A 16,121-nucleotide genomic window follows, 5' to 3' on the forward strand; every position below is an offset into this window, starting at 1 on the left:
CATTCAAAGTTTGCAATTTCAGTCGGTTGCTATAGCGCCCCCCTTTGGCCAATTGATGTAATATTGCTTCATTCACATCCTCCCATGACCCTCTACCACTGTGCCAAATTTCACATGGATTGACCAAGTCAGTGAGGAGGTGCTGAACCCTGCATCATCATCATACAAGACAAATATTTATATACATGATGAGGTTTCCAGGCTCAGTAGTTTATATTCTTCAGAATATGGCAGAGATGAAATCTGAAAGTTGTCTTGTCTAATGTTTTGGGTGCTTGTTTGTATGATGTTTCAGTGGTGTCATGGGAGGCGACCACTGAGAATAGGTATATCTTGGCGGCTGCAGCTGAAAGGAAGTCACTGATATATGTTAAGATTTTTTTCATTAATTCTTTAAAAGATTTTTTTTAAAAGATTTTTTAAATTATTTTTAGTTAGTTTTAGTTTTATATTACTACTTAGCCTTGACACCTTGAAGTTTGTTAGCTTTACAGGGGAGGTATTCTTTATAAGCCTTTTTGGTTTCCAACCTCTCCTGCACAATGTTCTAACTTTTTTGTTATTTTATTGTTATTGTGTGTGATATGTTGAAATAAAATGGCATCAAGCCCCAGAATCATCAGAGTATTTTATGCTGTTTAGTTGGATGATGATGAAACTCCTCTGAATATGTTTTATTACTAATAAAATATGATCTGTTTTATCCTAGTTCTCCTCACACAGGTGTCAGGAAGGTGGAGAGTGGGAGGAGATAAATCCGGCACACCTGTGAGCGGGGGAAGGGAAGTCAATCAACAAGCTGCATGAAGGAGAACAAAGAGGAGTGAGAGTGACTCAAGGAGCAGAACATCAAAGTTTACTCCATTATTTGCTCAAAAACCTTAAAGAGAGAAACATAAAATTAAAAGTAAAGTGAGCAGAAGTTAAAACGAGGATCAGCTGGATGGCGAGAACGTTCTGGATGACAAAGCTTCCTGTGAGGAGTGTGCTGATCCCTGGAGCAGGTGGGATGAAGGGACTCTGTGTGTGAGTCTGAAACCTGTTTGGAGGCACCGCTGGACTTCTTTGCTGCGGCCGTCAGATAAGTTCTCTCACACCTCTTGAAACCTTGTGTTTGATTTTTAACCTTAACCAGTTCACGCGAGTCTGTTTTAGGTCGGATATAAAAAAGTTTATTGAGTTTATTGCCCCTTTACGCATCCACATAAACACTGTTATAGACCAAGTACCCCCACTGATTACAATAGTACCCCCGATGACAGTTGCCCCCCAGCAGGACAGTGCACCATGCCACACTGCAAACACTGCTAAGGAATCGTCCAAGGAACGTGACGATGAGCTCAAGGCGTCAACCTGGCTTTCAAATTGCCCAGATCCCGATCTGATCGAGCATCTTTGGTTCAAACCGATGCCCCAGACGTCCTTTGTTCAGGCCACAACAGGTCAGAGCCGAGTCCGATCTATGATGAGGCCTCTGACCTGTCGAGGCACTGAGACAGGACCTCTGGGTAGTGATGGCCAAATGAAGCCTCATGAACCATTTTCTTTATTTTCTGACTCCACCAGATGGCGCTCTTGTTTTAAAGATAAAGGCTGAAGGAAAGGCAATGAGGTGTGCTTTCAAACCTTTGTTGAACAGACAGCGCCATCCAGTGGCTTCAGAAAATAAAGACAGTGGTTCACAAGGCCTCATTTGGCCATCACTACCTCTGGGGGTGTCCTGTGTTGTCTGGCGCCAAGGTGTTGTCGACGGATCCTTTGAGTCCTGTGGGTTGCGAGGTGAGGTACCACCTTGCCCAATGAATGTTCCTTCAGATTGGGATCTGGGGAATTTGGAGGCCAGGTTGAGCTCTGAGTAACGTACCCCAGGTCATTCCTGAGCAGTTTTTGTGGTGTGGCATGGTGCATTATCCTGCTGGGGGGCCACTGCCATCAGGGAGTGGGGAGTACTTGGTCTGTAATGGTGTTTGGATGGATGGTGTTGTTTCAGGTGGTATCCACATGAATTCCAGGAGCCAAGGTTTGTCAGAAGAACGTTACTCTGTAACAAAATGATCAGTGTTATTCACTGTTCACTCACTCCTTCCATTCGATCGTCTGTGACACAGCTGGTTTCAGCCAGTTTCCTTTTTATCTCTTTAATATTCTGTAGAGATATTTGTCTGTTGTGAGAGACAGTGCCTGAGGGGATTTACCTCAACGTATATGTTCCTGACTCACGACTTGTTAGCCGGCGGTTGTCCGTTGTGGATGAACCTGGCTTTAGAAGAAGGGGGTTCCAGTGAAGTCTTCGCTGTGGTGTGTTCCAACGATGTAAAGGAATCGGCTCGCTCTGTATCCGTACAGGCAGTTTAGAGCTGACTCAGCTTGGTTCTCCTTAGCTTGAAAAGTTAGATGGTGCACTGACTTCTCAGGTGTCTTCAGTTTTTGTGTCTGCTGGGAGCAGGTCACATTCAGAGCAGAGGGTCTTTGCTGCTGTTTGCTGCACCCACAACTCTCCTCTGTGGAGATCTGAGAGCAGCAGCCAAAGATTAACTCAAAGATTGCCTTGGCCGTCAGTGGCTAACGCTGTCTCTGGACGGTGGAGTGTTTTCTCTTTCTGTTTCTCTTCAGCATGAACACGTTGGTGTACTCTAAGTCCACTTGATGAGGTAAAAGTTTCCCCACATTCGTCACACCAGAAGGGTTTCTCTCCAGTGTGACTACGTCGGTGGACTTCTAGGCTCCCTTGAGAGGTGAAAGATTTCCCACAGTGGTTGCAGCTGTACGGTTTCTCTCCGGTATGAACACGTTGGTGCACCCGAAGTCCACTTGATGAGGTGAACGTTTTCCCACATTTGTCACACCAGTACGGTTTCTCTCCTGTGTGAGTACGTCGGTGGACGTGTAAGGCACTCGACCGGGCAAAATTTTTCCCACAGAGGTCACACCAGTATGGTTTCTCCCCAGAGTGAATGCGCTGGTGACGATTAAGTTCAGTTCGCCTTGTGAAAGCCATTCCGCATTCAACACAGCTGTGCCGTCTCTCTCCTGTGTGAATGCGCTGATGATTTTTTAAGTAATAAAGAATAGCAAAAGTTTTCCCACACTGGTCACAGCTGTATGGTTTCTCTCCAGTGTGACTGTATTGGTGGTTTTTAAAGTGACCCCTGTGTAGGAAAGTTTCCCCACACTGGTCACAGCTGAATGGTTTTTCTCCAGTATGAATCCCATAATGGAGTTTTAAAGAACATGCTCTTGCGAATCCTTTCCCGCACAGGTCACAGCTGAATGGTTTCTCTCCGGCATGAATGCGTTGGTGACGATTTAGGTGAGACTTGCGTTTGAAAGCTTTGTCACATTGGTCACAGCTGTACGGTCTCTCTCCAGCGTGAACTCTGTGATGAACCCTCAGAGATTCAGCTGATGTGAAGGATTTGTCACAGTGCTGACAGCGGTGACTTTTGAGTTCCTCTCTTCCTCTCCGTTTCTATAGCAACAGACATACAGACAAAGAGTAAATGAGATGTTATGTTGGAGCGAGATATCTAAAACTTTATTTAACATTTAGAGAATGTCTGTGAAACACATCAACAAACACAAACAGAGCTCAGATCAGTGGGTCTGCACCATTACTGCATCGGCATATGCCTGTGGTACGCTGAGTAGGCGGCTTCTGCACACCATCTTAAATGTGTCTCAGTTGACACATACGCCGGATGCCCCGCACAATTCACGCTGGAGGCGAATCAATTCTCATCAGACAGTAGCTCACGCTAGCTAGCAAGTTCTGTTGGCTTGTTTTAGACAGTTGAGGAAGATGATGTGAGTGGTGCGTTCAGAGTGTGGGAGCGCACTCTGACACAAACTGGACCGTTCATAAATTGGTAGCGCTGTCTGAATGTACCGTTGGGTTCAGTGATAGACTCAGGATGTTTGAAGGGCAGGGGTGAAAAGGAAAAAAGGGCACCTACTGCATGACATGGGGCCCCACTGGTGCGCAAGAGGGCAGCCAAAAGGGCACATCCGCTCGTTTTCATCCAACAGGGCACATCGTCTTGTTTTGATCACTCAAGAGGGCACTTTAGCGCAGCGTTTTCAACCGAGGCGGCACCAGGGGACCCTGACTTCAGAGTGGCAGAGCGCACTCTGGACACTCTGTCCTTTGGTCTTATCACGTTTAACTAGTGATGGCCAAATGAAGCCTCATGAACCATATTCTTTATTTTCTGACTCCACCAGATGGCGCTCTTGGTTTAAAAATAAAGGCTAAAGGAAAGACAATGAGGTGTGCTTTCAAACCTTTGTTGAACAGACAGCGCCATCCAGTGGCTTCAGAAAATAAAGACAGTGGTTCACGAGGCCTCATTTGGCCATCACTACATTTAACTATAGTTGTCTTTGTTTTTGTTGACGGGCAGTGGCAGCTGGTTTTGAGCCATGACTCCTTCTATTCTGGCTCCCAACAAGACAAACACATTTTAAGACTCCTATGGAGCCTACAGCCCTGTGGGGGAGAGGCAGCTGCACCTCCAGGTGATAACATGAGGTCATCGTGATGTCGGCCCTGATTATAAGACAGAATAAATGAAAGATTTCAGCATTGTCAGACCAAACTTTACACTTTGAGTGAATAACTCCTTTGAAATTATGTATTTGCAGCCCAGAGCTCTTGTGAACCAAAACCCAACATCTGAACCTCACCTGTGCAGACAGGTGACATTTTATTGTCACTTTTTGGTGCTAAATGAAACATTTTCAGCCGAAACCTCTTCAGCATCCTGTAAAATTCACCTGAATTCACCTAAAGCGTTTCTCCAAGTCAGACTCAGAGTAAAATGAAAGCTGTGCTTGTTCCATCTTTAGTACATGTACACACATGGTGTCATTTGAAAGGTCCCACTCTGAAGTTTTTCCTCCAACAGTCTGAATAACTGTAAGTGCTTCTGTCAGTTAAAGAAGATTCAACACAGTGAAAACACAATGATATCATGAAGGCTCACATCGTCCAAATTCAAAGTAAATAACAATATCACAGAAAATTTTAAGCATTTTACACATATTTTTCTAAAGTTTAGTGCAGGTGCTTTTTTTTTTAAAGTTAAGGGAGTAAACCACTGAACTGAACGTGTGAATGAGTGAAAGACAGAAATGTCTATGCAGGAGCTTACTGTGTTTAAAAACACTCTTAACATACCTAGGTTTCCCTCGAGACAACAGAGGAGCCATTTGTTCATCATTTCTAACCGTATGTGGTGACAATAAGGGGTTAAAAACTGCTGTGGAGGTGAGGAGTGTCAGTCTGGGCCCAGGCGTTCAGACGCAGCCGGAGTTTAAGCTCAGACCTCCATCAAAAGGCTTTTTCATGAATAAGTTGTGAGGATTGTTTTAACAGGATGAAGTGGTGTTGTGTCGAGCACCGTAACTCTCTCTCTCTCTGATGCACTGCCTGTTGGAGTTAGATCACATGGATGATTCATAATAGATGTTTTTCAAACTTATGCTTCAGATAACGTAAGTCATATTCATACTGGTTTCTCATCTATGAGCAACAGTTTTGTGTGTGAAGGGAATTAAAGGCTGTCCCAAATAGAGGCCTGCTGATTTCAGTGATTTAAGCAGCATTAATTGAAGTTTTACTGTAATGTAATTATTTGTATAATTTGGCAGTGAGTCTGTGAGTCTGTGGTCACGGTCAGTTCACACAGCTGTTGTAGTTCCCCATCAGCCCCTTCTTACATTTCCTGTGGTAATCATTCAGCTGTAACACACAGACTGTTGAAGACTCTCTGTGTGTACAATAGGAAATTATTACGACAATATAAAAGGATGATGACATCTGAGTATAACAAGACATGGATACACCAGTATATTAACCACTGAATATAAGTGTAGGGTTATAATGTGAGCCTGTGTGCAAACTTCACTTCCTCTACAGCTTGAGTGCATCAGACCTAAGGGTGCAGATTTGCATATGGACGTTAGGATAACTGAGCAAACTCATTTGCTTTGTCCTCATACTGAAAGTTATTAAATACTATAACTTTAGTGAGTTCTCAGTGAACTCAGAGGAGAACAAAATGGCCACCACGAGGCTCAGAGTGAACCAGAGAATGAGTGGATGATCCACGGAGCCTCGAGACTCTTCCTCGTGTCTTTAGTGTGGCTGCTGTCAAGCCCTTTTTATCCATGACGTCATCAACACTCACCTCAACATCGTTGCTATCAGAGGAAGAGCCTGCTGCTTGTCTTCTCCCGACCTTGTTGCTCCGGTGCTCCGGGTTCTGCTTGTCCTCCTCCATTCCGCTCCTCTACTGCTCCTCCTCTCTCATGGACTCTGATGTTTCAGAGAGCTGGTTTAGTTCAAACTGAGATCAGAAGGAAGGGAAACAAACCCTGTGAAGCTGCTGTCTGCAGCTTGTGGGTTTCTCTCTGTCTCCTCCCCCTAACACGGTTTCAGTTCCTCACTGAGTCAGTCGAGGTGTTCTCATGAGGTGAGGTTTACTGTCAGAAATCAGTTTGTTACTCAGTAACATCTGAAGTTACTTATTTTGTGTGTTGTCAGCAGTTTTTTCTTTTTTTTGAACAGCAGATTTTCACCATCTCAGTTTGTAGAGAACGTCCTGTAGATGTGCTGCGATGCATCGTCAGTAGGCTCCTTCAGCCTCAACAGGAAGACACAGAAACTCTCACATCCTGTTAAAATATTATCAGACTCATATATCAGTTTGTTCTCAGTCTCCAGTTGTTTTAATTATGATAGATTCATTTATTAAACTGTACTTTCTGTTGATGGTTCATAAACTCTGCTGTAAATCAGCATCATATCAGTTTGACCTGTCCCCTCAGCTACACAGGCTGAATACACTGTGTCTGACTGTAAGCTTCATATTTGATACAAGACAACAGCTTTCATTAAACATCAGTCAGATACAGTCAGGGCTTCACATCTGTACACATGTTAGTTTAAGAGTCCTGTGGAGCTGATCCTGAGGAGCGTCTGAGCTTTAGTAGTGAGACTGTGACAGGAGCAAAGACCAACACCAGGAGCTTTAATCCCACTGCAGAGTCTACAAACTAGTTTTATTAAAGGCTGAACTCATCTGATGATATGGACATTACAATCCTCTACATGTGGACAAACACAGGACACATGCAAGACACTGGATAAGACATCAAATATGTTACACATGATAACATACATCATATTAATCTGCTATTTAAGTTGTTGATGATGCTCAGAGCTCAGAAGACTTTGGTGTCCTGATGTCATCAACAGGAGCAAACAGTCTGAGCTGGAGTCAGAGTTCTTGTTGAGTTCGGATTCTTTTGTCCTTTTAATGTCTCAGAGTTCAGTGAGGACTCAAAAGTCTTGGACAGATTTCAAGTCCCTCTATCGCTCGGTTCCAAAAGTCGTCCCTGATGGATCAGACCTGGAGCACCTTGCCACGACAACAGAAACAGAGCCCCCTTCTGGAGGCAGGCTAGAGAGGGAAGCTGCACACGGGACCAAAAATCAGTCAAGTCACTAAACATTTCATTGGTCACGCTGGTGCGTCTGACATTTAGCAGGTCGGTCTCTGTGTAGCATCATATTTTTTCTCACCCACAACCAAAAAAGTGAGCATCATCTGTTGTTTGTCAAGAATTTTTTTTTTCCCCATGACCCTACATCACCAGTGGAGGTGACTGATTTACCACCCGTCTCCCTGTCCCCACTAACATGCCTGAGGGGCCGTACACATGCAACATATTTGATGCCCCTAAATCCATTGTTTTCAATGTACATGCACAGCAGGTGCGCTCAAAAGCAAGAGCGATGATGTCGAAATATGCAAGCATTCAGTGGTGGCGTTGTGTGTCTACCAGAGTGTTGTTTTTTTCCTGTCACGGGACGTGACATTAATACTTGACCAGGGAACATAGTCTGTGTTCAGACAGTAACATATGTGATCTCCTGTGTAATATGTCATGACCCAGAAACCCTTTTAAAACCAAGTGACATGCGCTATATAACTAACTGTGACCAAACAGTCACAAACAAACGCAGCAACGAGTCAAATGCAAAAGGTATATACCATTAGCATACCTAAAAAAATCTGCCAAAAGCACGGACAAACACCCAAAGTGGAAGACACGTCTGAAGGGAAAGTAGTAAATAATTTATGTACACACAAAGAATAATTTATGAGATATGTTTATCACGAGTGCTGTGTGTAGTGTTAGAAGTGTGAACGCTTTTCCAGCTGTGCTGCCTGTTCCAGGGTGTCTCATCAGCAGAGTTAGAGTACTTTGATTACTTTTTGCAGTGACGAATAACCTAACGCGTTAGTTTGCTGTTTGAGTAATCAAATACTTAAGTACATTTTCAAACAAGACATCAGTTACTTCCGTTACTTTTAGAACGCTGGTCCTTTAGCTCTGAAACAGCAACGACTGTCGTTTGGTTCTAATAACGGAGATAACGTTAAACCTATCAGTCTGAAAGAAGCCACGGAGCTTGTGGCTCGCTACGTGGTCGGAGAAATGCTGCCGTTGTCTAAATAGGTGGAGTCTAAATAGGTGGAGTAGGACTCGCTAACAGACATTCAGACTCAGGACTTGCATTATGCCTGGTACACGCTACACGCTGGTACTCACCAATTATCCCCGGTCGTCTTTCACGGCGTGTGTGATGTCATCGGGTTATTCTTGTCCTATTTTTATTACTTTCACTATTATTTGAGTCACTGTGTCTGTTCATGTGCCAGCCGACATGTTGTTGTAGTCACCTAAAAGCGTCAGCAGATGGCAGGAGCTACATTTGAAGCGCCATACGTAAACTATCAAGCTACTGTATCTTCCACAGGAAGTTCTGACAAATGTTTCAGAATAAAAGCCTATTTAGAAAATGGAGGGATTCTCTCAGCCGAGGTTATAAGGGGCTTTTAATTTGAAACAAGTGTTGAGTTTGAAATGACGGTGCGATATGTTAACTTTACAAAGACAACGGAGCGGATAAAAAGTAAATATATAAACACACAGAGGGATTAATAAATAACGGACCGTCTATAATGTAGTTTGTTTCAAATGAAGCTGGGAGCCTCTGCAGTTGTGGTGAGTAAAAGCCCCGCCGCTATTTGTTAATGTTATTACTTTATGTCCGACTGTGAGGATGTACCATTGTTTGCTAGCTTGATGCTAATGACAGTAACGTTAACTCAGCGGGTTGACAAAGTGCCTCTGCTGTTTCACACCATCATTTCCCCCTTTTACTCTGTGTGGTAACATCCCTAGAGGAAATATTAAAAACGCTGGGGTGTTGTTGTCATACAGTTGTCTACGGCAGCAGATCGTTCTGTGTTTCTACTGGTCAAAGTGACGGCTGTGATGGGAGAATTGGATCTCAGTGAAGGGCAAGTGGTCCATAACTTTAATTTTGGAGACAAACAAATGTAGGCTTAGCGCCCTGTGGTCCATTGCCCAATAGGAAATGTAGAATACTCAAAAGTACTTTGAAAGTGCTTGAGTTACTTTTCTCAGGGAGTAACGTTGGAAGTACTTTAAAAGTACTTGAATTACTTTACTCAGGGAGTAACACAGTAAAGTAATTTGATTACTTTTAAAGTAACCCTTACCCAACTCTGCTCATCACTAAGCACTGAACAAAACTGATGAGTACATCTCTCTGACACACTGGACACTATAAACTTAACTGTGGGGCTGATGGTGTCATAAACAACATAGTGTTACTAATGTTAAATATTGCTAACGCTGCATGTGAGAGAAAGACAAGTGCAGTGTATTTTTGGAGACTATGTGAAATATATCCAACAATCTAAGTCCTCTATGATTATGTATCCATTTTCCAATTACAAATGAGAGGTGAAAATGTTTTGACTTTGGGTAAAACGCTGCGCTTGCAACTGTCACCAGCCGTCAAATCACAGCAGAGAAGGGGCGGGACAAATACCACAAAGACCAACAATCACAGAGGACAAAGCCAAGTGCCAAACAATAACTGTTTTCAGCTGGGAGAAGAAACACTTGGCTAGACACATGGCTTATTTAAAGTAAGTCCAGCTGCGGTCTGACCAATGAAACTGTGGTCATACAAGAGCATAATGACCAGCCATCCAACCAGAACATTACAGCACTACAGAACAGTAAAGTTCCTCTCCGGCGTGAATGCGTTGGTGGGTTCTGAAGTTACTATTGTTGGAGAAACATTTCCCACATTGCTCACACCAGTACGGTTTCTCTCCTGTGTGAATGCGCTGATGGACCCTCAAGGTGCCCGACTCTGAGAAAGCTTTGCCACACTGATCACAGCTGTACGGTTTCTCTCCTGTGTGCTGGCGTTGGTGGACTTTGAGGTGACTGCCAGAAGAAAAAGTTTTCCCACACTGGTCGCAGCAGAACGGCTTCTCTCCGGTGTGAATGTGTTGGTGGTGTTTGAAATTACTACGGCACGAGAACGTTCTCCCACATAGGTCACACCAATACGGCTTCTCTCCAGTGTGGATGCGATGGTGGACTTTAAGATGGTGACTACGAGAGAAAGAGCTCCCACATAGGTGGCAGCGGTATGGTTTTTCTCCCGTGTGAACACGGCGATGACCTAATAGTGTCCCGTACTCTGTGAAAGCTTTGCCACATTCATCACAGCTGTACGGTTTCTCTCCTGTGTGAATACGTTGATGGTTTTTCAAAGTCCCTGCTTCTGTGAAAGTTTTCCCACACTGGTCACAGCTATATGGTTTCTCTCCAGTGTGAACTCGTTGGTGGGTATTTAGGTGATCTAACCGAGTAAAACCTTTCCCACAGTGGTCACAACGGAATGGCTTCTCTCCACTGTGAATGCGTTGGTGGCCTTTAAGGGTACTACTTCGAACAAAAGTCCTCCCACACTCGTCACAGCTGTACGGTCTCTCTCCTGTGTGAACTCTCAGATGAACCTTTAAATTTTCAGATCTGGTGTAGGATTTGTCGCAGTGCAGACAGACGTGAGGTCTGGGTCCTTTCCTTCCTCTTCGTTTCTAAAGAAACAGACACAGAGAGAAAGAGAGTGAGATGTCATGTACACAGTGGGCCAACAGGAGATTTTGTGCATTTAAAAGATCTCTATTGAGGACCCAATTTTTTTGTAAACATCTTTTAAAGTTTTAAACGTATAAAAGAAATATATTTCTTGCATATTTTTTGATTATCAATAACTTTGTCCAAGTAACAGCAGCTATGTTTGGGGTCTGACCTGCATGACGTATTTCTAATTACTTTCCAAAGGCCTGCTCCCACATGGTCCAGTCATATAGGTTTGGATCTGTTCAGACCTTAAAGCTTTAGTCTGTTGCAGCTGAAGAGACAGTGGAAAAGGTTCAACTTGGAAACCCAGGAACCTTCTGCTGTACCAGCTAACAGCAGCTATCACAGGGACTGCTGCGTCCATTTTACTAATTATATAAATGTATTTATCATTGTATTTCCACAGGGTGAACATGTTGTAATGTAACTCAAACACTGAGACTTTCCTGACTTTCTCGGTTGCCTCTAAAGGCCCAGACACACCAAAACAACTTCAGAGAACTAGCATCAACAAAGCCCCCTCTGCATCGCCTCACGTCGCCTGTGTCTCAGCCACATGAAGACACCACAAAGACGACAGCGGACGACCAACTGGCACATATGTATAACTCTCCACACCAGCAGATGGCAGTAGTCTGTATTCGTCACTCAAAAGGGGAAACAGGAAGAACGTCTTGACGCTTGCTGACCACATTGCCAATAACCAAAAACGGTTCATCTGTGTGTGTTTCCTTCAGTTATTTTAAAGTTACAAAGATAAGCAGTCTCTCATTCGAAAAATATCCCAGCTTTAATAGTTGAGCGTGATTACAGTACAAACCTTGTCAGTGAACTATGAGGGCAAAAAACAAAATAATCGTTCATTAATAGTAATCGAGGTAAAATATTCAGTTAATCGTAATATTGATTTGAGGTCATATCGCTCAGCCCTACATGACACGTATGATAAAATAAACAATATTGTAAGCATTTTGCTGTTTGTGCAGTTGACTGATCACATACTAATTTAATAGAGAAAAATGCCCACACAAAAAAAGCCGTAAAGCTGAGGTGCCAGTTGCTAAAATCCACAAAAACATGGCCTCAGAGCTACGTCAATGGGAAAAGTTTAGAGGGTGGTTACTGTATAAGTACGACTGATTACCGATTAATTATTACACCGTATAAATCAGAGTTCCCACATTTTCACGGACAAAATTTTTTCATTGAATTTTTGTTGAGGCAGTGATGTGTGAGTGTGTGCGTGTGTGTGTGTGTGTGTGTGTGTGTGGGGTGTGATTGAGGCTGAATGATTGCCTGGTGAGTATCACCTGCATCTGCCTGAAAATGATTTGGTTTGGTTCATGTTTCCTCATTAGATTCAGCGTGTCAGACAGATCCCTGTACTCCACTCTCAGTGACTAATTTAGGCCTAGTCCACACGGACCCGTATAATTCTGAAACCTAAGTTTATCGGGCTCCGGTTTCCCAAAACAATTCATCCACACGAGTGGTGTGATTAAAAAATATGACATCCACACGAAACCTGCTACCAAGTGATGTAATACACATGCCAAAGCAGTAGGTGGCGATGTAACTTCTAACGGAAAGGCCATTTTAACCAATCAGAAGTCAGAGTCAGTACCGGAATAGGGAAGTGCGGAAAATAAAAACAACCCAATCCACAAAGGAGGCTGCTCCTTTGTGGATCAGGCCTGCCAACAGAGGTTCTGGATCCGGCCAGGTCGGACCTCAGACTGGTGGGAAAGTTTCGAGAACCAGTCTGAGGTCCGACCCGGCCAGATCCAGAACCTCCGTTGGCAGGCCTGTCGCTCCTTTCGTGGTAGTGTAGTTGGGGAAACTAGCAACAGGAGCAGCCTCCTTCGTTGGTCGTGAGGTCGAGCAGCTGCATATAATAATAATAATACATTTTATTTATAAAGTGCCTTTCATGGCACTCAAAGAGAGCTGATAGCACGCTCACAGATAAAGTTAGCACCAGCATGTTTGTTTGGTCTGCCATTTCACTAGCTATTTACCGTCGCTCTGACATCAAACAATGGAGACAGGTAATAAAATACTGCGGTTATCCTATCTACACACAACCGCTGTAGATAGGATATTCAAAAACTTCCAAAAACGTCACCCTGGACTCCGGTTTCAAAGAAACACGGTTTCCAAAAGTGTGGTTGCGTGTGGCCAAACGCATAGAATAATACACAGTTGCAGAAGTACACGGGTCCATGTGGACTAGGCCTTAGTCTTGATAGTCACGATACAATTTTCATTTCGGAAAAGCGTCCACTTCACTGTCTGCTGCACTCCCCGGCCTGGTTATGGTACTTTCCTACACAGAGACATGCAGCAGAGTCTCACTTCACATAACAAGTGCCGCCACACTACATCACGTATAGAGAACTTAGGCATTTCTTGGGAGTATGTACTTGAGTTTTCATATTTCTGTCAACTGTCATTTCTGCTCCACTACATCTCCCCTCAGCATCTTAGTTACTGACTAAAAAGTAGGGAAGGAACAAGGAGGGAAAAACCTTTAAGTTATGAAAAAGACCTGATTTGTCTTAGAGTGTAATATACTCTCTTATTAACCCTTTGAACTCTGCAATAGAGATGGACTGTCAGTGCCTACTTTGGTATTTTACCTTGACATGATGTCAAATCTTGGGAGTGTCTTTAAATCTGTACCATCTCAGCTTGAAGATTATTTAAGAGAATAAACCATAATAAATGATTAAAGTGTTTAAATTGTGTCATTAAAAAAATCGGACCTGTTATTCCATCACATTTCTCCAAAATAAAAACACAAAACATATTAATCCAAAAGATGTTTACATGTAGAATCATAAAGAAAATATTTCTGAACACTCCACCAGTTTCAAAATGGTTGAATGTGGAAAAATTAGATATATATAATATCCAATTAATAATACATGTAATTAATTTATAATATATATTAATATCTCTCTCTTGTGTGTGTGTGTGTGTATTTTTTTAATCTATTATTTATTTATTTATTTTTACTCAACACCGCAGCTAAATAAAAAAAAAAAAAGGCCGCAGCTCATCTCTCAGACGTCTTGTCTGATATGTGAGCTCTCGCGAGAACACGAAATGCGCCGCGTGAGAACATCTGTATAAACAAAGACAGCAGTGATGGTGATGTGAGCTGAACACGAGCTGACAGAAACATGAAGCTCGGTCCACTTCAACACTGCTGCTCTCAACATCTGCAGAAACAAGCCTCGTGGCGCCATTTTCCCGCCACCCAGAGACAACAACCTGTCCTTCATCACCATCTGTCTGTGTCCGTCAAACCGGAAGTCCACTGTCCCTGAATCCCAGCAGACAGAACAACCCGGAGCACTGACCGCAGACTGGAAACCAGTACAGGAGGAGAACAAAATGGCCGCCACGAGGCTCAGAGTGAACCAGAGAATGAGCGGATGATCCACGGAGCCTCGAGACTCTTCCTCGTGTCTTTAGTGTGGCTGCTGTCAAGCCCTTTTTATCCATGACGTCATCAACACTCACCTCAACATCGCTGCTATCAGAGGACGAGCCTGCTGCTTGTCTTCTCCGGACCTTGTTGCTCCGGTGCTCCGGGTTCTGCTTGTCCTCCTCCATTCCGCTCCTCTACTGCTCCTCCTGCTCCTGCACAAGCCCCGCCCCTCTTGGTTACTGTTGCTAGGCAGCAGATTTCCTGCCAGTCATTGAAAGAGGGATCTGTAGAGCTTTAGGGACTGTTGTTTATTTATCAGAGGAGGGTGTAGCTGTGTGACTCCCCCTGAGGGAGTGGAGGAAAACACACAACCCTCCTCACCATAAATTATTTAAAACGTTGATGTTTGAAAGTTAAAAGTTGAAGACTAAATCCTGGAGTTCAGGAAAAAAAAGCCTCAGTTTTTCACTCTTGTGGTGCTGCTGGTTAGTTTGTACTTTCTGGGGCCAAATTTTAAATGAGACGTAGAATAAAGTCATTTTTGACTATTTTCAGCTCAGATTTGGTTCTGTTTGTTTTTCTCTGATTGAACCATTAGGCGCACATGATGTGTTCAAGGACTCGACACATGTTGGACATGTAAATGTGCTGTTTTGGAAGAAAGTCTTTGTTTTGTTCTCTGGGCACCAGAAAAACTAAAATTCCACATGCGATGGCATCAGATGGTGAAAAGGTTCTGGACTCCAGTCAGTCAGGATTCTCATCGTCTACTCCTTGTCCCCTGACCTGCTCCACCTCAAAGGACTGTCAAATAGTGATGGCCAAATGAAGCCTCGTGAACCACTGTCTTTATTTTCTGAAGCCACTGGATGGCGCTGTCTGTTCAACAAATGTTTGAAAGCTCATTGCCTTTCCTTCAGCCTTTATCTTTAAACCAAGAGCGCCATCTGGTGGAGTCAGTAAATAAAGAAAGTGGCTCACGAGGCTTCATTTGACCATCACTGCTGTCATATGCTCAGCAGTGGAAAGTGACGTCTTCAGACTTCAGACTACTTTGTGTTGGTTTCAGTTTTAGTCACACTTTAGATGGATTTATATATAAATACGAGGACGCATTGCTCTGTGACTCATCCAGCCGCTCCTCGCTCTGCTTTTATTATTACCAGGGGCAAAGTTAGTGATTTGGGTAGTGATGGCCAAATGAAGCCTCATGAACCAGTCTTTATTTTCTGAAGCCACTAGATGGTGCTGTCTGTTCAACAAAGGTTTGAAAGCACATTTCATTGCCAGTCCTTCAGCTTTTATCTTTAAACCAAGAGCGCCATCTGGCAGGGTCAGAAAATAAAGAAAGTGGCTCACGAGGCTTCATTTGGCCATCACTGGATTTGGGGACCCGGCATCACCAGTCACATTTAACTGTCAGCTAAATGCAGTACAGTGTTTTCCTCTGAAGTATACAGCTGCGTGGAGATGTGGGATCTGTTTTGAACGTGAGCAGAAATCTTGCTGAAACACATGAACCATTAAAGTCCAGGGGTTTATGAATTAATTCAAAATAATAAATTTAGTATTGACGTGTAAAGGAGCCACCTGCAGATTTAAAAAAAAGTTCAGAATTTTGTTTATTGATTAAATGAAACCT

The 16,121-nt window shown here is 43.4% G+C and overlaps 1 protein-coding gene across 1 annotated transcript in view; it reads right to left on the reverse strand.

Moving 5' to 3' along the window:
* LOC126403883 (zinc finger protein 271-like) overlaps positions 1 to 15,757 on the reverse strand; it is a 26,541-nt gene extending 10,784 nt beyond the window's left edge. The window contains exons 1-3 of the mRNA XM_050066702.1: positions 14,572 to 15,757; positions 10,116 to 10,997; positions 2,543 to 3,469 (exon numbers count right to left, since the gene is read on the reverse strand). Of these exons, the coding sequence (XP_049922659.1) occupies positions 2,543 to 3,469; positions 10,116 to 10,997; positions 14,572 to 14,664 (1,902 nt within the window). The 5' untranslated portion in view covers positions 14,665 to 15,757. The remainder of the gene's footprint in view (positions 1 to 2,542; positions 3,470 to 10,115; positions 10,998 to 14,571) is intronic.
* Positions 15,758 to 16,121: the final 364 nt, after the last annotated feature.

The sequence above is a fragment of the Epinephelus moara genome, chromosome 17, assembly GCF_006386435.1.
Source record: "Epinephelus moara isolate mb chromosome 17, YSFRI_EMoa_1.0, whole genome shotgun sequence".
Classification (NCBI taxonomy): Eukaryota; Metazoa; Chordata; class Actinopteri; order Perciformes; family Serranidae; genus Epinephelus; species Epinephelus moara.